This window comes from Urocitellus parryii, chromosome 1 (genome assembly GCF_045843805.1).
Source record: "Urocitellus parryii isolate mUroPar1 chromosome 1, mUroPar1.hap1, whole genome shotgun sequence".
Lineage (NCBI taxonomy): Eukaryota > Metazoa > Chordata > Mammalia > Rodentia > Sciuridae > Urocitellus > Urocitellus parryii.
In genome coordinates this window covers 185,517,244-185,544,291 of record NC_135531.1, presented here as the reverse complement: position 1 = coordinate 185,544,291, position 27,048 = coordinate 185,517,244, and the positions used below count along the sequence as shown (strand labels likewise).

Here is a 27,048-nt window from a genome sequence, read left to right as displayed (position 1 = left end):
TAAAGCTTATAAGTGGCTATTTTAGCAACTTGTGTTCTGATTGTTGGGGAGTCCCAATTAGTTCCTATTGTGGAGCAAAGCTGTCACTCAAACCTCACCCAGTTCCCTAAACTGAAACTAAAGCCTCTAAGACTGTGAGATCATCCTATAGTTAAGCCTGCCAATCTGATGCTGTGATGGGGTTACTGTTACTTTCCCATTTATCTTATCCCAGCATTGTGGAGTTCCACCCTGGCCTGGGAGGCAAGGTTGAAGTGACAATGTGGTTCCTCTCTCTTTGTTTTCCTTCCTCCTCATGCTATTTAGGGTTCCCATCACTTAGTTGCTGATTTCCAGAATTCTCTCTGTCAGTATCCTTGAAATGCAATCTTTCCTTTGTTAATCTGGCTTTTCTCTGTGGTAGAGGTGGGGCAGGGTGGCAAAAACATTTAAAATCTAAACTAATCTCAAAGTACAAAATGCACTATTGTTGGAGGTACTGGGGAATGAAGTCAAATTGTTCTATGCACATGAATAAGTAACAATGAATCTCACTATTATTGAATGATTATAAAAAATACACTATTGCTTTTAACTATGGTCATCATGATGTACAAGAAATCTCTGAAGCTTATTTCTCCTAAGTGAAACTTTTTCATACTTTTTGACCAACACCTCCTCTTTCCTCCCTATACCTTCAATATCTGGCAACAACCATTCTACTTTCTGCTTATGAGTTTGACTTTTGTAGATACCACATATAAGTGAAATTTTGCTATATGCCTTTTTTGCTTGGTTTACTTCATCAGTATAATATCTTCTGTGTTCATCTACATTGATATAATGAGAGAAATTCCTTCCTATGCAAGGCCAGATAGCATTTCACCATGTGTATATAACATCTACTTTTCATCCCATCTTCTGATGGACACTTGCTATTGTGAACAATGCTGAAATGAACAGGTGAGTGTGAGATTAAAAAACAAAACAAAAAAAAACCACAACATGTATCTAACAAAGTCTTGGAGTGATATGAAAAAATATAGAGATAAAAATACTGCAATTTTATCTCAAAACATGTAGAGATACATTAATAGTGGACACTGATCATTGACTCTCCAAGGCCATTAGTAATACATCCTGACCACAAAGAGTTGATAGAAAGATTTAATGAGTGACACATCCAGCTTTTATAAATTTGTAGATCAACAGGAACTGCATAACTTCTAGGTATGGGGAACAGACTCTGAAATGTTGGAGTAATCTGACCTGAACACTGGGGCAGAATTTGTGGACCTGGAAACCCAAGGTTTTTTCTACCCACAGAGAGACCAGGTTCTGCAAGATGAACACATGCCTATCCCCTTAAGTTAAAAACTAGCTCAGCTTTAGCACTGGGTTCAATAAAACAGAAAACAGCTTTGAGCTTTAAAGTCAGGAAAAATGGATTGAAATTCCAATGTGACCATTTACTAACTATATGATCTCAATTCTCTAACTATACAAGCCAGTACATTCTCACTCTAGAAGGGGAGTGAGAACCACTTTCCATAGAAATGTGAGAAGGAATAGAATGAAACTTCATCAAGTACCAACCTTGACACAGGTTGCAAGTTTGAAACTCAGGCAATCAAAAATCATTAGTTAATTTTATCTCAAATTTCCAATTCTCCAATATCCCAATCTGTTTCCTTTATTTCTTTTGGTCAAATATTTCTGATTATTGCAAAAGGAGATACATGAGTCTTGTTTGTTGTTGTTGTTTTTAAACTATCCTGGTGATTTCAGCTTGTGAAATCAGAAAAAAAAAAAAAATCTGCACTTGTTGACCTCAATCCAGCTCCTCACAGAACTCATTTGCTCCTAGGTAAACCTCATGAATAAGACAACACATGCCCAGGTGATTGCATAGGGGGCAGCACAGACCTGGGGAGAGAGCTGGGAATTCTTGTTACAGAAGCCAAAAAGTGTCATTTTTGTCCACTAAGCAGTCTGGTGGGTTTCCTTCCTTTCTGTGAATTGATATGTCCCTTTTACTTCCCATTATTCATAAATCATAATCTGCAGCTTACACATCAGTAACAGTTAGTAATGGGAAACAAAGCAATTTGTTGTTCTGAGAAGAGGAGAGACACTGAAGTTGTTTTCTTCAATACAGAAACCCTAGAAGACATGAATAGGAAGAAAAAGCCAAAAATCTTAAGCTTGTGCCCCTGGGTGTATGCTGCCCTCTGTTATTGGTTAAGTTAATAAACTCTGCTCATAAAATTTAGAGATTTTGGGAAAGTATTTTTATCATAATATAAACACGGATGTAATATGGAGCTGAATGACAATTTACCCTAGTGTTTAGGATAAAATTCAAGAAATTTCATTCTTCTGTGTTCACTTACAGCCTTAATATCTGAACTCCCTGGATTCTTGTGCTTGTCTTTATTCCAACAAATAGCACTTTAGTGGAAAATTTTGAAAATAATTAACTAAGGCCACAAATCATAAAAAATAAAGTTATTTAGTAAAAACTAATTGAAGCAGGCAGAATGAGAGAAGAAAGATAGAAAGGGGAGAGAGAGAGTGATGAGAAAGAAAAAAAGCAGAAAAGAGTAGAATTTGGGGATGACAGAAGAGGAGAAGGGAAAGGAAAAAGGAAAAAAGAAAGAAGGTACATTGGAGTGCAGAGGTTGGTCACTGAAAAGGGAGCAGAAGGAAAGATCTTTGGAAAAATAAAGAGGCATTTTCTATGTTGAGCAGGAATGAAGTGATGGGGTGTCACAGTGCCCAGCGTTTGCTTTGAGATAATAATTATTTTGATGGCTCTTTCTCTGGAATTATGTCAACAGTGATCGGACTCCTTCTCCCCAGACACTGCATTGCTATTGCACAAAAGGCTTTTATGGAATGTATAGAGAAGTGTATGGACAATAGGCATTTCATAAATATCCATGGATGCAATGAATGAAAGATGAGGCTCTTGCAGATGGAATGAGCCTTTATTATTCATAAATTATAGCACCTGCAACTGATTGTTAACTCACAATCAACAAGAGCAAATGAATACCTCTGCTATTTATTCACCAGAAGCAGCTTCCATGGTATACAGAGGGTAATACAGCTCTCTGGGATCTTCCAATTATACCTCCATCTGCTTAAACCTTCTGCAAATGGTGGGTTGTAGGAAATGGCAATACCCCTCACATACCTCAGAGCAGGGTCATTGGTGTTTCCTTAAGATCTGTTCAAATTCTTTTTCTCACAATGCTGACATAACCTGCAAGGGGCTGCTCAGTTTTCTTTGCTCCTCCTACTTCTCTAGATGAACTTGGTTTCCCACTCTTTTATGAGGCTCCCTTTTTGAGTTTCTTAGCAAGTAACTTCACTGGCCAAGGACCAGAAGTAGTGCATGTACTATGCTAGAGTCCAGGAACCAAGTGAGGAATCCAGAATAGTCATGTTTCTCTGTTAGGTGGAGGTAGTTTCTGCCCACCATCCCTTTGACTTATAAGTCACAGTAAGAGCTTGTTTATATTTACCTCGGCAATCACTCAGTGCCCTGATTATCCAGTTGAAGAGGAAGTAAGCAATCTATCTTGGCGTGACACTGTGTCATTGCCCTTGTCCTACTTTATATTATAATTGAATGTTGAGATTCACTAACAATTGTGATAATAGGCATAATTATTAGATTCCCACACCATGTTCGCTGTGTATAGAGTATCTCATATTATACTTGTGCCAACTTTGCAAAGTCCATGTTAGTTAGTATCCATGGGAAGTATGTAGGGAGAGAGAGAATTAAATCAGTCCAGAACTATACAACTTATGCCCTTCCCTTGCCATTCATTATCTCCCCTTTGCCTATGTGTTGTACTTTCGGCCTTGTAATATGGAGAGACTGGGGTCACCCTGGGCATAAAGAGGACACAGATCCCACTTTCTTAGACATCCTGGACTTTCCTGTTTGCTTTTTCCCAGCTGAGAACAGTCTGTTCTCCTCCCACCAATATGCAGTATACATTTCTATAAATTTTTCTTTCTAATGTCTGTTTTAAGTATCATTCAGCATAGATTTGTATTTCTATAAATGTTTTACAACTTACTTTTATGAATTGGAAGCCTTTCTACCCCCATAATTAGAGATTCGGGGGATTAGTGCAATTGGCCGAGGAGCTGTTTGGGGCAATGGAATCAGTGGGCTTTCTAAGGGCCCTGGAGTTGGACGTTGGCATGTCAGGCCTGTGTGGGTAAGGGCTTGTGGAGGAGTTTCACACTGGTGATTGTGCCACGCAGTTTAACAAGGCAGCCCTGGGATTCAACACCCTTAGGCCCCTCCTCCACATCCTTAACAGAATAGTGAGCTCAGGGAAAAGTCAAGGATGATGCACAAACTGTATGACGACATGACAGAGAGAAGGGGTGGGAAAGAGAGGAAGGAATAGAGAGGAAGTGAGGGAGGGGAAACAGGAGATGGATCTGAGCATATATATTCGGCGAATAGTGGCCTAGACTAAACACCTACCAAACATCTGTCAGGCGAATTTCTTTAGATTGTTATTTTCCTTGCACTGTCTTTGGAGGGATATTTCTGCTTCCAAAGGTGGATAGTTAAAAATAATATACATCACAAGTAGTGTTTTGGCATTTCCCCTTCACTTTCTTTCTATCTTCAACATTACTGTTGTCATCCCTTAAAACTCCATCAATGCGGCTGATCCAGGGAACAGATGGCATTAATCAACCCCCAAGAATATGCACAAAAGCAATTAGGAATGTAGAGACACGGAATTTATGCCTGCAAATCAATTACCAATGATAGCAAATCAACGTGGCACAGCCAACTTCCCTTTTTCTCTCTTTCCACTGAGCAGCCACTGATGATAGTGATGATTCCCCGGTTTACCCCCCTGTCAGAGGGGGAATGAGAACCAGTATGTCGAGGTTTGATTACCTATTCCTTAATGACTAGTTCTCGCTCTGATGACAAAAGCCAGCATAATTTACAGACTAGAAGATGTATCAGTATGATGGATACAGACACCATGTGCTGTACGCTGTCATGCAAATATGAAATACACTGCACTGAGAATATGGTTGTTTGGTATTCCCAGAGAAGAACTTCATTTCAGAGAACGGAGCACCTTTTCTAGCATCTATAGCTTTCATTTGTCAAAAACAATGGAAGCAGCTATAGAATACATTTTAACCACAAATCTGTGCCTTCTGTGAGTTTACTAGCTCATATATCCTCACGTCTTGAATTTACTTGGCCATTATTTTCTTTCTGAATGTGTATAAACTGCAGAGTCCAAAGAATCCTTCTTAAGATCCTTACTGAGAGTCTTCTGAGTTACTGTGATCATCTCTTAACTAGATTTCTTAACACCAGTTCTTGGACTATTTCAATCCATCCTTTACTGAGTGATTAAGGAGGAATACAAAAACAAAAAAATCTGATTATGATAACTATATGTATAAAATCCTCAAATAAATCTCCATGGCTCTAAAAATAAAAATAAAATCCCATTAATGTAATGTTTCTACTTCTATCCCTATGCTAAGTAAGTTCTTCCCCCTCTTTCTCCAGCTAGTGAATTCAGCTTGTTAAGCCTTAGTTTAAATTTAACTTTCTTCAAAGAGAATACCTTGATGCTCTAGCCAGGTTTAGATTCACATTTTGTGCCTTACATCACACCTTGTGCTTACATTTATTATTGAATTTTTTAACTCTAACATCGTTAAAGATTTAGTTTTCTGGCTGCCCAGTGTTCAAAGTTCCTTGAGATCATGGACTATACTTCTTTTTCATATATTTCTCCAGCTTCACATGAATACTTGAGTTTCAGAAAAAGAACCCGCATTTGGGACAGAGTTCTCTGATAATTCTTCAAATGAGTAATACATACAAACTATTATCACTTAAATCTTCTCTGATTGTGGCTTAAAATGAATGATGTCACAGGAATTTCATAGTTGTTTTATCAGGATAATGTTGTAGTTTTGCAATTTAAAAAATCTTTTCAGTAATTTAATACGAAAGCCCCATTGAACACAATCTAAACTTTTTATATCAAACCTTGAGCTAAAAAAAGTACTTTTACCACAAAATGATCATGTATTTTTCAGACTATATAGGAAATGCTCATTAAAATTATATAAAGCAAGATAATAAAATTAGTTCCAACTTGGCACTGAGATCAAATGGATGAAGAGACTTTGTCTTTAATAAACCAATGGCCAGTGCCACATAAGAAGATAATTTCCACATGAAGGCATGCAAGCTTATACAGACACAGGGGCCCATTACATAGCTTACACATTCAATAAAGTAATCTAAACTGCTTCTGCTCTTTCATTTAACAGATACCCTATTCCTTGGATTTTAAAAATAATAATAAGTACTACTTATTAGTTTAAAAAATAAAAACAAATAAATACATTTTCAAAATAAGACTCTAGAGCAAGGGATGTGGCTCAGCAATAGAGCACTTAACTAGCATGTATAAGGCCCTGGGTATAATCCCCAATACCACAAAAGAAAACAAAACAACAACCACAAAATAACAACAGCAAAGTAAAAAAAAAAAAAAAAAAAAAAAAAACACAAGTAATAATACTCTAGCAAGAGACATTAAGAATTTCAGTTAAGGAATAAAAAATCTTAATAGAATTATACTATGTACATATATGAATATACCACAAAGAATTCTAACTTTAATTATATCCATAAAACACCGATTTGAAAAAAAAAACTTAATAAGAAACCATTTATTTATTCACTTCCTTATCCAGTGTCTTAGGTATTGGACATAGACATTGCAATAAAATATGACCATCAGGGACCTTAGCATCCTAGTTGAGGAGACAAGGATTTTGAGAAGTGCTATTTTTGAAATTATAATGTATGGGAGTACCAGATCTAGCTTAAATGTGTGTGAGTATGTGTGCATGCGTGTGTGTGTGTGTGTGTGTGTGTGCATATGCACATGTTTAGTTAGCCAAGTGAATCAAATTACAAATGGAAAAGTGTATTTTAGACCAAGCAGGTAGTTTATACAAATAAACTAAAGCCAGACTACCTGGCTTGTTTGTGGAATGTGTTGGTGTTCCACACAGTTCTCTAGGAGGAGTTCCTTTTATGGTATTGTTAAGTGTGTACATGTGGGAGAGGGGTTCACAAATCATCAATTTCTTTTTCTATGTCCTTTCCTTATCAAGGTCTTTTTTCTCAACACTTAAGAAAGATACATAAATCATCAGGTACCCATCCATATGGGAGGCCTCTCATCTTTAATCATTGTGATGTTAACTATTTTGCATCAAGTCTAGACCTCAATTATTTTGTTACTTTTTAAAGGTATGACTCAGGAGTTGACTGGCAAAAACTGCTGATCTATGCCTTTTGCCACAATATAGTTACACCAATCTCAGAGAAACCATGCCCAGTTTCTACAAAAGCTAATATGTAGCACTTAACCAAATGCATTGGAATGAAAGTCATGTTTTGCAAAGAGTTTAGTATTTAAAGAGAGATAAATATACTTCCCAATACTGAATTTTTCATTGTTTAGCTTTGTGATCTTAGGGAAATCATTAACTTCTATTAACCTAAAACTTACTCATCTGTAAACTGAATCTATAAATGTCTACCTAGCTGAGCCACCTTATAAAACTATGTGTATGAAGTGAGTGATATGAAGTGAGTGCCTCTTGTTGCTAGGAATTAAAACCTATTATTCTATCATTCTAATTATATTTACTTTACAATTTTGGAACACAATCATTCCAAGGTATACACATGGAATGAGAAAATGGAAAAATCAGCAGTTTAAGAAAAAAAATACATTACAAGTAGGTAGTGCCTTAACAATTTGATCCAATTCCTTCATTTAGTACACAAAGATCATCAAGATAAGTAAGTAACCTTTACAAGGTCATTGGTCAGAAAGTGGCAGACTTTTGATGAATGAAGATATCTTTTCTTGGAATTAAAAATGTCATTATACGCTTCTAATGAGTACACAGCAACCTCTTGATGAAATCCTATTAAGTAAATCACTATTGTCTTCTGGCCTTTCAGGTAACTAGATCCATCCCAGCCTTCCTTTCTGATGAGGATAATTCACATTGAATGTACAGGTAGCACATTGCAGACTTCTGGCTTATAAACTAAAAGACTTGGGATTTCCAACTAAAAAGTTTAGAAACATTTTGAATATTATCACATTACTTTATAACAAATGGACACTGAAAAGTGATGCAATTCAGCCAAGGAACTGGGACTCAATAAAGATTTCAAATGCAATTGGGCAGAGGAGTAGAGTCAAAGAAAATTGTAATTTAGAGGATAGTTATTCATTAGGTCAAGAAGAAGTGGGGAGGGAAGCAGTTATTCATATAGAAACTAATTTCCTCATCAAGTCTGGAGTTTTGTTGGAAAATTATTGGTCTATCATTTAATTCACATGTTACAATTGTAAAACATACCAATCTGGTTTGGAAATAGGGAGACATGTAAAAGGAATGAAAAGAGAGTTCATTAGGATAGTACCATCAAAGAAAGTCAACTCAAAACAGTGGGAAACATTTTTAGGACTCTTCTAAATGAGCATTAAAGTGCTTCCTTCACTTTTGCTAACTGTAGATGCCAATGAAAGTACACACCACCACAACAAAAACAACAAATTATCATAAAAAACAATTTAAGTTATTATCACTTGAACAAAGTGTACTAGTATAACTATGTACTATGGAAAGAAATAAGATTTTCCTGATAAGAAGATCAGCATGATCTTTGTTTACTTATACCATTACTTATTGATTGGGTTTGTGTGTAGGCTTCAGATAACTCAAGGTATAGTGGGTTTCTTTATTCTAAGATCCTTATGATTAACATCCTCATATATTTTGAGTGCATTTCTGCATGATATGAAAAAACAAAAGTGAAGAATTTCAGTACTCTCTCTAGGTTTTATAATTTGAAACTAATATGCAGCAGCAAACTTGGATAAGATGCTAAACAATAATTTTAAGCAATTTTTGGTCAAAATTAAGGTGATTTATAATGACATAACATCTGCTTATTCTGTAAAATACATAGTCACCCTATGTGTATCCCTGTGTATATCACCATTCCTACTATATTTTGAATGCAAGTTCTCTCTTTGTAACAGACTATCAACATATCTAATACCTAAAGAATCTCTATAGTAAGACATCAAGCTGCTGTTCTGTTGGAGAGCAGACATATATAACAGCTTCTGCTATTCAGCCAACTGTGAGCACTGGAAGGTTGAATGACCTGATGGGTATTTGATACTTTAGCTATAGAATAACTAATTCCTGGTTTCACTTTATGAACTATCAAGTTACAGGGCTGCTTCCTGTGTCAAAGGTGTTGATATTATATGTAAAATGGTTTTTCATTTAACATTGGTCTGTTATATCTACATTTGAAATTAACTAATCCCCTTAGGGTAAACCCACAGGAAATGTTCTAGCTATTTAATATCCTAAAAATCTGGAATGGGGGAATTTCCGGAGTTTTTATTATTGGTAGGTAATTATATTCTCAGCAGATATTAGTAATATCTATGTTATAGCCAGTCCTTCTAAACTGACTGCATTTTAATTTTGCTTAATCAGAAACTTATAAAATCTATAATTGGATCAGCATTCATGTTTTCCTTGGAGATAAATTCCCAAGTTTTAGTCAGATCATAAGAACTAAACACACACACACACACACACACACACACACACACACACCACAATAATAACAACAAACAATTATAAAAATATAAAAACAATTTAAAGTTATTATTACTTGAACAAAGTCTAGTAGTATAACTATGTATTATGAAAAAAACTTGGGTCAATAATCCATTTTCAAGACTACTTCACAAATGACATGAGATATATTTTTATTCTTTAAAAAATAGTTTCTCCAAATAAACTTTAAAAATAACCATTTGAAAAGAAAATGCTATTATTCAAGATATGTGCATAAATGGCATTAAATGACATATAGATGTAAGTCCACACTCTATATTTATGAGTAAAGTGTGAACAATAGCAGTCTAGAGAAAATGTGAAATGTTAAGTCTTTTTCTTAGGGGTTTTGTTTGATAGGTTCTGAAAACCACCAATCTGTATTGAATTCAGGAGTAATTTTCTGCTGCTATCCTATTATTGTTCACCAAATTAATACTTTTGTACAGCATAATCAACATTTATCATTATTCCTTAAAAGCATTGACCCCAAAATATTTAGCAAGCAGTGTGCACTCAATTGGAACGTTGATTGGAAATGAGGAAATTAAACTGTCATTGATGAAATACTAAAGCTCATTATCACATTATCACAAAATTTCATTTTAAATGTTCAGAATTATCTCTATAACTGCATCAGCAATGATAAGCATGAGTCTTAAGTCCATGCCATTTAGGTTTCATGAGCATTATGAACACATATTAATCATAATTTAGTTAATTTGCAAAAAATGTCTATCTCCCCACCAAGCTCTTAAAGTGCTATTTGAGGAAGCCCAAACCATAATCTAATGGAGTATGTTCTATCTATTTCATCTTTATTCTTTACCACCTTTGTGGATTTTCAAAGTATCTACTCTTCAGATAGACAAATGTGCTAAAGGGAAAACAGTGATAGTTTACAGCCACACCTTTGAATCATTAGGACAATGCTGACCTCTAGTGTTCTAGAAGGTAGAGAAACTAGCTCAGAAACATACCTAACTTCCTTTTACTAACCACTCAGATCTTTTTCTAAAGCACCATGGGAATGATTTCACAGAAGAAGAAGGAAGAGAAAGAAGAAGAGAATGTAGAAGGGGAGAAAGAGAAGAAGAAAGAGAGAGGGTGAGAAAAGAGAGGAAAAATAAAGAAAAAATCAGATTATAACCTGCCCCCACAAAACCTGTAATAATTTCTAAATAAATTTCCTCCTTTCCAGTGAGGTTGGCCTCTTTATCCCTCCTTCAGAATACAAACTTCAGTAAAATCTTTATAAGACTTTACCACTAACTGTAGGTTGTAGATCTCCCAAACTTCTGATCACAGATAGAAACACTGACTGTGCTCCGGACAGTTTTCAGTATATTATATTTGTCTGTTTCCCATTGGAACTGGAAAGAGATATTTAACTCCTCTTGGACTTACAGAGGTGGGAAGTGAGGTAAAGGATTCCTAAGTAGAAATATTATTTTCTCCTTTCTCTAAAAGGGATAGTACAGATTGCAAAAACGAATGCTAATGCTAATGCTAATAATAATAATAATGATAATAATAATAATAATAATAATAATCCTATTTCAATATATATAATATTTCTGAGGTTCATGGCAGGGATATGGGAAAGGGGAGCAAACCCAGAAACTTAAGAGACCATGATAAACCATCCTTGGAAACAAAACAGATGGCTTAATTGCATTCCTTCTCATTTAGGAGTTCCCAGAGCTGGAAAAACTTCCTTTCCCCTGCCTAGAGAGGCAGCTGAGCAATTGAGCTTGAACCTCTGATAGCTCTAGCGATTTATTCAAGTTTGACGAACTGGGTTCTTTAAATACATAGTGCAGGTGGTGGATCCCCAGGTGTCCAGCTTTCCTGCCTATTAAATTAAATGTCGGTCCTGCACTTGCTGAGGTTAGAGTGTGAACGATAGAGTGCACACTTAGTGCATACTCATTATCTGTTTCCTTGGCACAAAGATTTTGGGGGTGGGGTGTGCATCAAAGCTCTTCCTCCTGTAATAGGGGCAGCCATTGATCTTGTGGTTGACTACATCGGGCCATAACTCTTAGGCCAAAACTCCCAATTCGGTTAAATCAGTGCCCATTGGTTGCAACACACCCCAACTGAAACCTTCTGCCTAAGGCAGTGCAGAAAGCTAGGTATTGTGGGGAGCTGGGCATACTGCAAATCCAAGGCAGCTGCATTCAGAGATGAGTCGCTGTCACTGTGCGCTGTGGCTGGGAGCTCTATCCCTGGAAGCTGAGCTCCCAGTGTATACTATTGGAACAGGGGCCCTTTTGGGCAAAAGCCCAGGCTGAGATTAAGCAGGCATAGAACACGAAGCTAGATAGGATGAGAAGGGAACTTTTCGAGAGAAGGGAAGGGAATCTAGCAGGGCTTGCGCATGAGAGCTCTGCTAACTTTTGGGATGGTTGGAGTGATGATGGTTCCACACTGATCAGCATTTCCTCCTGCCCTCCCGTGCCCAGAGCAGACACACTTGGGGTTTTGATTGCATTTTCGAATTTTATCCTTTCCCACCTCACCTCCCCGTCCTCAGATCCTGGTACTCACAATTTGTCGCTGTTAATCCTAAATGCCACAAACCAGAGAACAGCAAAGTCAAAACGCTGGTCAGCCCTGGTACAGAATCCATTTCCCCCGAGTGAGTGGTCCCTTCCAATCGAATTCCAAATTCGCAGGCACCAGCCGCGGCTTGTCTCTCTTGTCCGCACCTTCTGACCCCCTCCCACCCCCCCTTGGAGAGGTACTCTCTTTCACTCCATCCCGCGCCCAGACGCTCCACCGAAACCGTGGGGAGGGCTTCTTCGCAGCTGCGGCTGAGGCTACAGTCCCCGAAAGAGCCGCTTGCTGTACTCTCCTTCCTCCGCTCGCCTCTTCCTCCTCTTCCCCGCTCCTTAAAGGTGCAAATCCAAACCCAATTGCAAAGACAGGCGCCTAGCTCGGTGGACAGCTAAATCCACCTCGCCAAGCTCGAGAGCAGGAATCAGCACCGGGGTGGCGGACAGCTCCTTATAGGCAAGCGGGCCGCGCGGCACCGCCCCCGGCCAGGCCCGCCCTGCGCTCGCCTATAAGAGCGGCCTGGGCGGGTCTTAGCCCCGCTCCAGCGAGTTTCCTCCAGCAGGCGCGCCGCTGCGGTGCGCTTTGGCTACCTGGGAGGGCAAGGGAAAGGAGTCTTAATCTCTCTCTCTCTTCTCTTTCTCTTCCTCCCCACCCAGTTTCCTCTCTCCCTCCTTACCTTCCCCCTTCCCTTTGCCTTTCTCTATCCCCCATCTAGGGGATGAATAGAGACTGAAATTTAAACAAGGTTTTCGAAGAATGCTGCTGAAGGGATACTAAAAGGAGTTGAAGGACAGACGCATTAGGAAGAGAGAATTTCCCATGGAAAGCTTTGTAATGACCTAACGAGATGCCTTTTTTCCTCCCTTTGGAAAGGAGGAGCAAGTAGAGCTTTGAACTGTGAGATTTAATTTCCCTTGCGTTCGTTCTCTGGTAGGAAGGCTGATGGATATTGATATTATTGGATCTGAATTAGAGGTTTAGCATTATGTCCAATCTCCTGTTTTACCGACCCCGCACCCTATTCCCATCGCTCATCTTTTCACCGGCCTTCCACGTCCGCGTCTCCCTCATCGATGTTGGCACATTGCTTCGGGCAAGTACTGCAGGGTGCGCGGTGCTTTGGGTTCCGGAGCCTAGGTGTTTCGCTGGCGCCTGGGAGAGATGGAGAGTCTCTACTAATGGGTGTGGTGGTAATGAGAGTCAGGGTGGAAGCCCAGGTTGGCGCTTTGGAAATCTGAGGTCTCCGCTGGAGGAATTTACATTTAAAAAGAGGGAACCAGTGGTTTTGATTTCTTCCTAGAGGCTCTCTATAAGAAATCCAGTTTCTGTCTCTGACTTCTAGTATGTGTCTGGGGACTCTCTTGCTTTGCCATGAATCAACTTATTTTGTTTTTATTGGAAGCTGTCAGAAAGCTGTCAAACCTTAACAAAATGAGGGACCATAATGTTTTCTCCTATGTGAAGCTTACAATCAAGTTGATAGAGTTGTTAGACTCTACCCACTTCAGAGGAAGTTGATGTCTCCCTCTCTTCTCACCCACAGCGTTAACAATTATGCGGACTTATTTTACACTATGGATTCCTGACAACCCTTAGTCTTCAGCAGCCGGCTGCACAATTGCAGCAAATTGAGCTGTGTTTCGGCAGCTTCTGCATAAATCCTGAGGTTAACCTTGTGGTTTTGGTTAGAACTGGTCTCACATCATTGGAATACTAAAAGATAGTTCAATGACAACTGGCTCAGTGACCTCATTATTTTATTAAAGGAAGAATCCTGCAGGCCTTGTCAGTCCTAAGTAAAAGACCCTCTCCTCTCTAAGCTTCTAACTGGAAATAATTATGTAAATCAGTACATTTCCCCCCCCCCAGCAGAAGCTGTAATTGTGGGCAAAAGGCCACACCTAGGAGATGATGAATTCCAAAACATCAAAACTAAGGTGACCCAAGGAGCTATCCTGTTAGCAGGGGACTGCAGATAGGGGGAGTGAGAGTCAAAGGGGGGTTGCTTGGGCTTGGCTTTCCTTTCCACCTTGGGCCCCCAGAAGCTGTGACCCTATCCATGACACTATCTTGCTATTAAACTGGAAAATCTAGAGTATATATACTCTAGATTATATATATATAAATATATATAATATATATATATATATATATATATATATTCCATTTTGTGTGTTTCAAATGTATGCCAAAGAAATTTTATTAAGAAATAAAATACAATTTAAGGCCTTTCTGAATTATTTATGTAGATTTATTTATTTGTTTGTTTGTTTGTTTGTTTATTTATTTTATATGTGGTGCTGAGGATTGAACCCAGTGCCTCATGCATGCTAGGCAAGTGCTCTGCCACTGAGCTACAACCCCAGTCCCCCTTTCTGAATTCTTGCTTCATAAATATTTATCTTCCATCATATATTCTAATAAACTTTTCTTTAGGTATATAGCATTCCTATACTTAATATTTTCCTACGTTTGTCAGATACATCTCTAAGCATTAATTAGCTTTGCCTTTTCTTTAAATGCTATAACACTCTTATTTTGTACTTTACAATTTATTTAATATTAGATTGTTAGAATTCACATATTTGACTATATTAAGTCCTCTTTCATCTTTACTGCTATATTGTATTTCTTTGTATTAATATTTCAAAGACTATTCATTAATTCTTTTATTTATTATCTATACATTGTTTCTATTTTTTTTCAATAAAACTATCATTTTGTAACTGTCTATTAGTTTCTCTCACACACTAGGAGTAGAATTTCTGGATCACAAGAAATGTTTTTCTTCAGTTTTACTACACATTGCCAGTCATACTAACTCATAGCTCTCCTTCCTTTGCTAGCAGTGTTTGAGGTTTCCTGTAGGTCCATATCCTAACCTATTATCACTTCAAGCCTTACCATTTTACTAATAGGAAATTGAGAGTCACAGAACACACATATTCAGTCATCAAGTTTATGTCCCGCCATATAATCAAAGCTTTTACATATCTTCAAAAAAAACTGGTTAAATAAAATCTTTTAATACTTATAAAAGATTTATGTCTTTATTTTTGGCAAAATGACTTAAAATGAATCCACTGTGCCAGTAACATATATTTGGAATATATATTAAAAGGAAATCAGGAAAATTTGTTACTTTGAAGTCCCCAACTGTGAATGATCCTCAAGTTATTAGTAAATATTGGAATTCTGCATTGAGATGTCCATATGTGGGCCCTGTATAGAGTATATAAATTGCAGCTAATTTAAAATCCTATTTACAGTTGTAGTTTGCGTTTTTCTCTCTCTCTCCAACACACCTGTTCTCAGAGCAACTTTGAGCCTTAAACAGCAGACATTTGTCTAAGATTTGTTAACATTTCAGTAAGAATACTGCAGCTCTCAATATAGTGAAGGGTAAACAGCTGTTCCACTCAGACAATAGTGTAAACAATGCCATCTTCTGGGGGCATTTTGGCAACAAGGTTTTGGGTTTTTTTTATTATCAGTTGAATATTAATCTCTATTAAAACTGTCTTCAGCCATATTGATATTTACCTATTGAAATTCTTTTTTCAGGCGTTTAGTCTGACACATTCAACTTTCACTTGGTGGAGTAAGAGTCTCCCTCTTCTACTCATGTTGATGCATTTAGAATAGCTCACATTTCAGAGTATCTTGTTTTTGAATTGGTTGAAATTTTCCACATAGATAGAGTAGGTTGAATACTAAAAGGGAATGGAAAATGGATAATTGAAATCCAAAATACCTGATTTTAAAAAAGCAATTATAGACTTCTTCCCAAGCAAAACTTTGATCTGAAATCTAAAAAAAAAAGAAGAAGAAGAAAAAGAAAGAAAGAAATGAAATGGGTATGAGTGTATTTCAGTGTCTCTTTGATTTTCCCTTAAGTGTCTTTCCCTTAAGTGACACTTCCCAGTGTCTCTTTGATTTTCCTTACTCTTAAAGGAACAGAAGGGAAAGAATCATTCATCAAATGGAGTCTCAGCCTTCGAATATTCAACAAGTGGCTCATCTCATTGATTTTGCAATCCTCTTGTGAGGCAGATAGAAGTATATTTGGTCATCTCCGTTTTATTGATGGAATCCTAAGAGGAGACAGATATTGACACATTAAATATCATGCAGAATTAATTGCTTCAACCCAAAGGGTGCTAAAAATGAAAACCTCCCATCCCATCTCCTTTATCCTTATAAAATTTATAGCTGAAAGTCACTACAACATATGAATACTTGGGTGCATGGAAGAAAGGTTCATTTATCATCAAAGTAATTCAAAATAATTTGTTTCTACCCATATCTTCAATTTAGAGTTTTCTAAAAATTTTGATGTGGCAAAAAGTTAATTTATTTTTCTTTTTATCTTATTTTCTTTGTATTTCCTTTCTTTCTTCCTTTTTTATGTTTTTTCTTTCTTTTAGTATGTGTGGTCAGTAATATGCTACAGGGGATAGAAAATAGGAAAAAAATCTTGCTCTCATAGAGCTAAACATAATATGAGGAAATGAGATGTAAATACATTAAAACTTAATATTAGAATACAAATTAGCATGTGATTAAGCACCAGATTTCCTAAATTATAAGTATCCTAGAAGTTTTTAAGCTGACAAAGACTGATTCTCCTGGGTGGGGGGGGGGGGAGTTGCAGATGGCATAATGAATCAGTTCTGTGTCTCTTGGGAATAAAGGGAACTGAGACACCCTGGGCCTTGCACTTGTTATTCAGGCCAGGTCAAGTCAGGTGTATTTACCATAATAAGAAAGTCAAGTCTGAAGATAATGAAGGCAGAATTCTATTTTTGCAGAAGAATGGACATTCATAGTAATGCCCATGGATTAAGCCATATGTTGAGAAAAGTTTTCTATAATCTCTTCACTACTTCTCTTTCTTAGATCTGAGTCAAACTCAAGCTTGTCATCACAATACTCATCCTTAACATCAAAAATAGTCATCTTCTGTCATCCAACTCCTGCCAATAAAACAGCCACTTAAATACCTTTGCCTGGCATGCACGCTGCATGCTGTTTACACATAATGCTCTTTCCTTTTCCCAGGTGAATGTCCACTAGTGAATTTTCAAGTTCAAAGTCAACTGGAACATCTCTGGTAAGGTCTCTATAGATTGTGTGGGTGATGCTAACACACATTAATGTTTCCCTAACCCCAAGTAGTTTCTCAAAAGTAGTTTCTTGATAAGCTTCTCATTTTGAGTCTTCAGTATAGGTTTTCAACAAGTGTTGATGTATGAATAATGTTACATATTAATGACTTTGCCAGCTCTTTCAGAAGTTACATCTATTCCCTACCAGTCCTTGTGCCAGAATGCCTGGGCTCCTTGGTGGAAATTTATCGTCATTTACTTTGGAAATTAAGATGCCAAACATGAAAAAATCAGTGGAAATTATGTTTTGGGTTGTATTCTTGATAGTTTTCTCTTCCAACTATATATGTCTCAAGTATGTGGATTTATTTTTTAGGGAGAGTTCACTTTCCAAAGCATCTATATAATTACATTTGTACAAAACCAACCATTCCACATCTAGAAACAAATGAAAAAAATAAGGATTTCTTTTCTTCATTTATTTCTATCTGTTTCTGAAGGACCTTCTGCGTAAAATCACAAAGGAGTCATTTGTGATACATTTTATGTTTTCAGAAAAACCTGTTTAGAGTTATTTAATGAAAAATATTTATGAGTGTAAAATTAGAAGTTCTGAGTGTGAGTCTTGATTTTGAAACCTATTGGTATGAGATCTTAAGTACACAACTTGGTCTCTTCAATATTCAGTTTCCATGCCTATTCACTGTGAATGATGAAAATCCTTGCCTTTGATAATTGTGTATACCTAATACAATGACACATATAAAAATTATTTTGTTACACAAACCTGTTATACATTCCTTATGCTAGCCCAAAGAAGACAATTTATTTAGCTCATAATCATTGAATTCTATTGTATTTTATTTTCTAATTCATTCCTGGAGTAAAAATAAAGCAAGTATTTTAAAAGCTTACCAATTCTAGGGAAAATATACATAATTCATTACTTAACATAACACAGTAATTCAGTTAACTAGTATTAACCTATGAGTAACAGTAGTGTGTCTAGACGTGTATCATTTGTTTTTGGTGAATTAGATGCCAAAAATGAACCAGTTCTGTATTTAAGGTTCTTATACTTATCACAATTTCTAGGTTGGAAGATAGCATATATAAATTTATAAGTGTAGGTAATGAGTGCTTGAAGGACAGGAACAATATCATCTTTTTTTTAACATATTAAAGTGGCACATATTGATTTCTTGATCAACAGCCAATTCTAACTTCTTTGAAAACTAGGCTGATCAATTACATATAAGAGGATGTGAGGGGAAAGGGAAAAAAAAAACAAGGGAGAGAAATGAATTACAGTAGATGGGGTAGAGAGAGAAGATGGGAGTGGAGGGGAGGAGGGATAGTAGAGGATAGGAAAGGTAGCAGAATACAACAGTCACTAGTATGGCAATATGTAAAAATGTGGATGTGTAACCGATGTGATTCTGCAATCTGTATATGGGGTAAAAATGGGAGTTCATAACCCACTTGAATCAAATGTATAAAATATGATATGTCAAGAGCTTTGTAATGTTTTGAACAACCAATAAAATATAAAGAAAGAAAAAAAAGAAAACTAGGCTGATCAAAAAAAAAAACATAATTGGAGTAAGACTACCATAGCAATTATATTCCTTTTCATGAATGATTATCTGTGTGGTATTTTCTGTGTGGCGCAGATCTGACCAATGAGACTCAAGGGTAAGGTCAGATTTTCTTTTTTTTTTTTTTAAAGAGAGGGGTCTATGAATAAAAGTCTTAGTATCTTTACAGATTTCCCCATAGCATTTACAATATCCCATGAACATGAGATGGTTGATGACAAAGACATTTTCTTGAGAGTAAATTACAACACGAAGCTACTTCTACTCTGAAAGAACAACGGTTTGTAATATTTAAGCTATAGCTATTTAGGTTCTGTAGAGAAAAAAAATAAAACAGAACATTGCTTATAAAATGTCAACTTAACATTGGCAATTTGACTTTGTTCTCTCTTTGAAAATTCATAGCAAAATTCTAAATTTAGTGCTACCCCCTCCATTTCACACATAAGGATAGTGAGACTCCTGAAATTTAAGTAACATTGCTCAAATCATAAAGTGATTAAGTAGAAATGCAAAAAATTCAAACTTGTACTTTCTGATTCTAGAATCTTGGCTTATCATGCCATTGCTTTAGTGCCACGAATATATAGAAATGAAGTATATCTAGAAAATTGTGTGGGTTTAGTAGATATATTTGTTTCCTCATTTGAGCGCAAACATGACTGACAATTTTGACTCTTATTTTAAAAAATTTTATTTTTCTTGGGGTTTATTAAAGCCTAATGTCTCTCAGGGAGTAGCTGCCTGCACAGCCAATATGCTATTACTAAGCTTGTTAGAATGAAGAAAGAATAGCTGGTAAACGTTCCCTCCCAGGTGCATACCTGAACTTTAAGTAAACCAGGCCAACATCTGAAGAGAGGATCTGTTACAGACTCCACCATGAGACCTCTTCTACAAATTTATAACATTTTCCAATGGTATGTTTTTTCAGGGAATACATATTTAGGAGAAGACAGAACTAATTTCGAAGAATTATTTCATCATGTAACCTAATCCTTGGCATTTATGTCCTTTTAATCCTTTTACACTTAAATCAGCATAGAAAACAGTGAAAAACATCTATAATATGTTTTTCATTGACATTTTTAATAAGGTGGAATGAATGTTAGCCTAGAGCCAGCAGGGGGTGTGTTGACTAGGACAAAGGGAAAAATGCAGAACAGATTTGAAGCTTCAGTGTGAGAGATTTTATGGGTTGCTGGATTATTATTCATTTGGGGGAATGAGAGAAATGGATACAGAAGAAGGCATCAAAGCAAAAAAAGAAAACTGTTGATTTATTTTAGAATTTTACTTCTCTCTTTTACTTTATGTCTATTAAGAAATCACACAAGACTTAACATTATAAATGTTTGTAATTCAATATATTAAGTAACATTTGTTATCTTAGTTATTATTCTTATTAAAATAAATAAACCACCAGTCTCTTTTGATTAAAAACTTATTTTTTAATGATTTGAAGCTGTGCAATTTAGAAAATATATTCTTTCTCAAGATTAACAATACAGCATTTTGACTATATCTATTATATACATACATATATATGCATACATATACATGCATATGCATATATGTATATATATATTTTTTGATAGGCCATATGAATATTTTTTTCTTCATGAATAGTTTTAATTACTATTTACTAAGTACCTTCTTTCTAATTGTTTTGTTGAGGACACTACAGATGCCAAATGAATTAGAAATAATCTATTTTGAGGAAGTCATGCCATAGCACTGAAAACAGATGCCACCAAATAGCAGGGAATTTTGCTTTATTGTAAATACAGTGAACTTTCTATGTCTGTGGGTTCTACAGCTGCCGATTAAATCAAGGTTAGATTAAAAAATAACAATCCATCTTTACTGTACCGATATAGACTTGGTTTTTCTTGTCATTATTTCTAAAGAAATATGGAAAGACGATTATTTACATAGCATTTGAATTAAGTTAGGTATTGAGTCTCTGGGATTATGGGTGTGTACCACCAAGTCCAGCTTGTGTTGTCATGCTAATTAGCACAGTTGTGCTAATTTGTTTCTGTTATTTGTGTCTACTCTTCTATGGGAGTTGTGTAGCTCTGAAGTTGTCACAGAAATTCTGTGGGGGTCCAGTAAAGTATTTACCTAAGGCCCTGGATTCAATGCCTTCAGATATCATATACAAAAAAAGAACAAAACAAATACTTCATGTCCTGCAAAGCCTAAATTATTTACTGACCATCTACAGAAATTTTGTTGAACCCTGATGCAGTTTACAAATTCAACAGTAGAACAGGATACAAAAAACAAAAATCTTATACAGTATAGGAAAAGATAAGGTTCATTTATCTGTTCACATTTTTTTTAAACAAGACCCTTTGATGTATCAAATGCTGTGGGATAAACACAATAATAAAATAATCTCAGAAGTTTTGAAAATATAGACTGTATATTTGGCTTTGAAGATGTTTATTAAAATGGATTGAAACAATTCCTCCTGAACAAATTAAATATAAATCATTAAGTTATTGCTTATTTCACTTCTTTTAAAAATATCCAAAATTATAGATTTGTTCTCATTTCTCTCTAGTGAGTATTGATTATTAATAAGTCTTCATTGCCTTCCAAAATAGACTTCTTTGGGTCAGAGTCTCTGTGTGTTTTCGTTGATGCTTTCATTGTGGTATTCATTGTGACATATTTTCAACTTATAGAAAACTTGCTTAAGTAGTATAAAGAACTCCCATATACATTTTTCTTTTCTCCTTTATTAAAGGCACTTTGTTTCATCTACTTAATAATTCTCTTGCTCTCTCACTCTTTATCTCACTGCCCCCCTGAACTATGGTCATAAATATCTACAGCTTTCTCTAGTTTTCTGATCCACCCAATATCTGGTTCAGTATAAGGAAAGTCCAGGATGTGGGGAGCAGAGGAGAGCAACCATGAAGGCTCATGAAATCTAAAGGTCTACTATATTTTGTCCCTGTGGGATAACAAATTAGAATTGTACTGCATGGTAATTATTTAAATTATTTTACGTTTAAATTATTTTTATGTGTATAGTGCTGGGAAAATCAGAGATGAGGTAAATGCAATGCAATACTTAGTGTTTGAAGGGCTCATTAAAGGCTCACTGTCATTCATCATTTGGTGTCATTGCATGTGACACTTCAACACACATTACATGCAAATACTCCAAGACACTAGGAAAATACACTTGCAAGAAGACTTGACACTATATTGGATCAGGAAAATTCCCCCAAATAAATGGTTTATGTAGATGCTGAGAACTACATGAGGAAAATATTTGTATATTTAAGGGGGGCAGGGAGAAGAATGGAGAAAGGCAACCAAAATTACTAGTGGCTTCCAAATGGATGGGTGATGTAACAAGGTCAGCCTACAACAGTTGTGAAGAATTTGATATGTATATATGTATATTTATTATGTATATTTATTGTAGGTAAGGGAGAGGGTGTTTGTTTGGCTTTGTTTGTTTGTTTGTTTTTAAGGAGAGGAACTTTTAGTTATTTCATATTTTGTAGTTTTATGGCTCCAAATGTTAGTCAGGTCATTTCTCAAGCTAAACGAATTCTCTTAGAAGCATTAGCAGCTACAATGAAATAATGTGTTACTCTTTTATTCAACATATGTTTTCACATTAGGTGTTTATAACACTTTACTCAAAAAAAATAACAGTTTATGGATTTGAGATTTGGTGTTCAGGATATTAGGCACATACTAAGTTTTCACCTCACTTTAAGCTTATGACATAGAAGGCAAATTATTTAAATAATTTTTATATGTAAAATGGGATAACATCTATTATTACAATGTGTTGTGAATGTTGAAAATGAAATGTAGCTTCAAATGCTCATCAGACATGCTATTATTCAGTTTGGTCTCATTACTTGTGATATTTCAACTCCCAACTTATCTTGGTTGGAGACTCTTTATTGCTTTTCACAGAGCAGAGTTGCACAGGTGTAGCAAGATCATGATCATTGTCCAGAATAATCAATATCACCTTAGATAAAATGTTTAAAATGTGGGCAATTCATATTTTTCTACATATTTGACATTTGTCTGGAAAATTTTTTTCTTGTAGACAATGACTTATTTTCTGAATAATTAATAGCAAACATTAGAATCTAAATGATTACATGTCATTCTCAAATACAATATGCTTTCAATACAGGTATAAGGAACAGGTAGAATAAGACCTATCTTTAAGATGTAGAATGATTTTAAAAAGATAGAAAACAATTTATTTAAATTTGCTTATTTGAACAAAAGGTGTAGCTCTGAGTTTGGTCAAAATGAATAAAGATTAGGATGGCCAAAACTGTATATGCTAAAATTTGAAAATTTGGTACTAAATTTACTAGACAAATATTTCTCAAGAAAATTCCATCTCCAAAATTTATCAAGTTTATCTCCACTTCCCATGAATTATACCCTTTCTCTGACATGATGTAATTCTTAGTTGAGGAAAGAGAAATCTCACGTTTGTAACCCTGTGAAGCCTTTATCCATAGCAATACAGAGTATACACAAATTTCAGTTGGTTTTTTAGGAATATTTTTCTTGTACTCTTGAAATTCTACATAAAGTGTTTTTTTCATCTTTAATTTTACTTGTCAGAAAATGTAATTAATGAATTTTAAAATTTATATCTTGATTTTTTTTAGCTGTTTTTCAATGGACAAAAATGAGAACTAGATTCAACATCATTCTTTTTACAATTTCAGACTTATGGGATTGGATGAAATTCAATCCGATTTGGGGGAAAGGATATGTATAAATAAGCATGCATTCAATTTAATTTCAACCTACATTTTTATATAGGGAGTTTTTTTATTATTTCAGCTCACAATCTTTGAACCATTTTTCTAAAATTATACTTACATCTGTTCTGCTATTAAATGTATATATAGCAAGTCTAAACCACATAGATTAGAGACAAATATGGAGAGATGGTAACATCACTTAATAATGTGTTACAATAGAGAAGAAGTTAAAGACTTTGGTAACTTTGGTTTAATTAACAAAAGTTTTCATTTCTTAATTTGGACTGATATAGAATTGTAGGTGAGTTGGCTACTCTCATCAAGACTAGCAAGCAGGGCATGTTGTATCCTTTCCTGTCCAACTCCAGTAACATGGGACCATCATGGTACAATAAAGGTATTACATTATTTTCACTTGGGGTAGTATCTATGGATTTGTTTGATGCTCACAATGTTCTATGGAGTTCTGAGGAATTTGTTGCTCATGCACATTCTAAGCCTTTTCCTGTGGAATTTATTGTATAGAGAGGAGGAAACAATTTGGAGTTTACACAGTTATACTGGCTATATAATGAATAAGATATGCTTCTGGCCTGAGGATTTTTACCCATGTGGATGGTGAGATAGGCCTTAAAACAAGTCATACTCAATGGAGGAAAGGACATGGGAAATTAAAGCAGGAAGATATAAACTCTGGCCACCTGAAAGTAGTAAGACTAAGATAAGGTGAATCCAGACGCAGATGGATAAGCATCCATGGGTCACAGGAGCAAAGGAGGAATTCCAGAGGAAGTCAAAAGCCCTATGCTGTGACCTGTTATCCATGTGATGGGGAAGACTGGGACCTTCTGTAAAATAGAATCAGTATTGCATGTGTGGGATACATACAGACACAGTAAGAGGAGTAATTCGTGAATGTGTCAATGTCTTCTCTATCTTAGGTTGGTCAAAGGATTGGGTGAAGTATACAAAATGTTAATTTGAAGTAGGGCCATTTGTATAGTTAGTCCTTGAAACGACTATAAAGATATTACTATCAGAGCAGAGATAAAGGTTATTTAAGTGTCTTAACTTCTAAGTATTTTGCAATCACATTTTTATTTCCTCCCTTTCAAATATGCCTGTGCATAGTGTTGGCTTGGAAGAGAGCGGAGCCCTCTCTCTCTGACCAGTTTAGGGAGTGGTGTAAAAGATGAAGCAATTCAACCCTGGTTCTCCAACTTCTTAAATTCCTAACCCAACACATAAAATACTAGCATCTTATTCAATATTTTTGCAAACCATCAGGTCACTTCTTTGAAGAGATGTTAAACTCTAAAGAATAACCCTAGACTTTGCACTTTGTTTATAACTGCACAAAAGATTCTTTTGACCTGAAGTGGCTTAAGCTAAGTACTTTTGCACAAGTGCTAACTAAATTTGTTGTTTCTGAAACCCCACACTGTAGTTAACACCAAGAATTCTAAATAGGCTGTATATATAAATATTTAAGGCTTATAATGAGCGGTACCAATATACTCACAGAAAGATCTCCTTCCATATCTACTCCAGAGCATAATGGATTATGCCTGTGTATGTGATCTGAAGTTTGTTCTAGATTCTAGCACTTTTATGAAGAGGGTGTGCTGTTCCACAAAAATAACAACAAATAAATCAAATAAATGAACTATAGCAGCAAAATATTTGGAAACATAACAGACTCATTATGCTCAGAATGTAAGATATCAGGAAACACAGGATTTAGGTTTGAGGTGGCTTTTTCTTCTGGGTCTCTCCCAGCCTGGAGGAACAGTTAGTGAACATGGGGGAAGGAGAAAACAAGGAGCATTCTTGTGTCTCTGACCTTACTACTAGTACCACTTTGTTCTGACTTCTTTCCCTTTTGGGCATTTAAGGTTGGAAAGAGGAGAACCCCACATGTTTTCCCATCTCTTCCAAACCATCCCAGCACAAGAGCTTGCCTTCCATTAGTGCATGATGAAACAGTCTTTCCTTGTTATGCTGGAAAGCTAACAAATGTAAGACCTGAAATAAGATGGATTAATTATAACCTACAACTTCAAATATCTTTAAGAGACTATGCTACAACAAAATATTACATTTTTCCTATAAATATATATGACTATTATTATTATAATAAACAAACTCAGTGAAAATAACACTGTCCTTTGGGAAGGTAATTATGACATGTGTTTCAAGAATTGTCAAAATGTTCCCACTTTTTTTTTGCAGTGCTGGAGATGCAATCTGGGGCCTCAAATTAGCTAGGCAAGGGAACACTGAGATACATCCCCAACTCTAAAACATTGATTCATTTTTGCTCTGTAATTATATTTTTGTGAAATAGTCATAGGGGAAGTTCTTCTAAACATACAAATTAACATAACATTTTTTTTTCTAAATATAGAATCTTATAAGTGCATAAGGATGTTCATTTTATCTTTGTTTTTAAGAGTGAAATGTTATAAATAGCTTGCCCCCTTACTATCATGTGCTGGCAGATACATTTTGTGTATTCATGTTGCAAAAATCTTACACAACCATCACCAATGCTAATTATGGAGAAAAAGTATCCTTAAAATTTTCATGACATGCCAAGGCCAATTAGCATATGATGTGGTTTCAAAGATTAATACAAATATGTACATTCTATGCATATGTAGACAGATAAAATTAGATAAACAATCATATGCTAAAATGAAAGCATCTTAGGCTTTTCATTTTTTTAAAATTTTATATTCACCTTTGAAAAGTTAATTTTAAAATGAAGTAAAATGGATCTCAGAGCATAAGAAAGCCATTGATGATGACTAAATTAAAATGTTGGCATTCCAATTATCTGTGGTTAATGATATAAAGTCTATCCTCAAATTAAATAGCTTCCTGTGAGAACTGACAGGTAGAAGCAAGATTTTATTGTATGTGTGTCCAGTGACAAATCTCACAATAATAATGTGTGACCAAGAAAGGCAGAATGTGACAGAGGAAAACTGAGAGCACCAATATAATTGGGTTCCTGCTGTATGCTGGGCACACGTGTGGCCTTGTGCTTGGTCTCCTGCATGTACTCTCTGGGTTAACTACTCTGGTGCTCAGTGATGAAGCACTTTGCAGAGTGATCATGAATCTGCCACATATCCCTTCCTCATTTTCCTCCTTCTGTGAAATATAGGAATGAGCTCAAAGATTTAAGAGATTATTTCAGCTCTTAACTCTATTTGATACTAGTATGTCCCTGGACATAATTCTGAAAGGTTTTAG

General features: G+C 35.7%; 1 protein-coding gene across 3 annotated transcripts in view; it reads right to left on the bottom strand.

The window, feature by feature from the left end:
• The window catches only part of Cntnap5 (contactin associated protein family member 5), a 771,818-nt gene extending 759,439 nt beyond the window's left edge, over positions 1-12,379 (bottom strand). For all 3 annotated transcript variants that reach the window (XM_077798231.1, XM_026402894.2, XM_026402896.2), the window contains exon 1: positions 12,298-12,379. In XM_077798231.1, coding sequence (XP_077654357.1) covers positions 12,298-12,379 — 82 coding nt within the window. The remainder of the gene's footprint in view (positions 1-12,297) is intronic.
• Between the last annotated feature and the right edge of the window lie 14,669 nt (positions 12,380-27,048).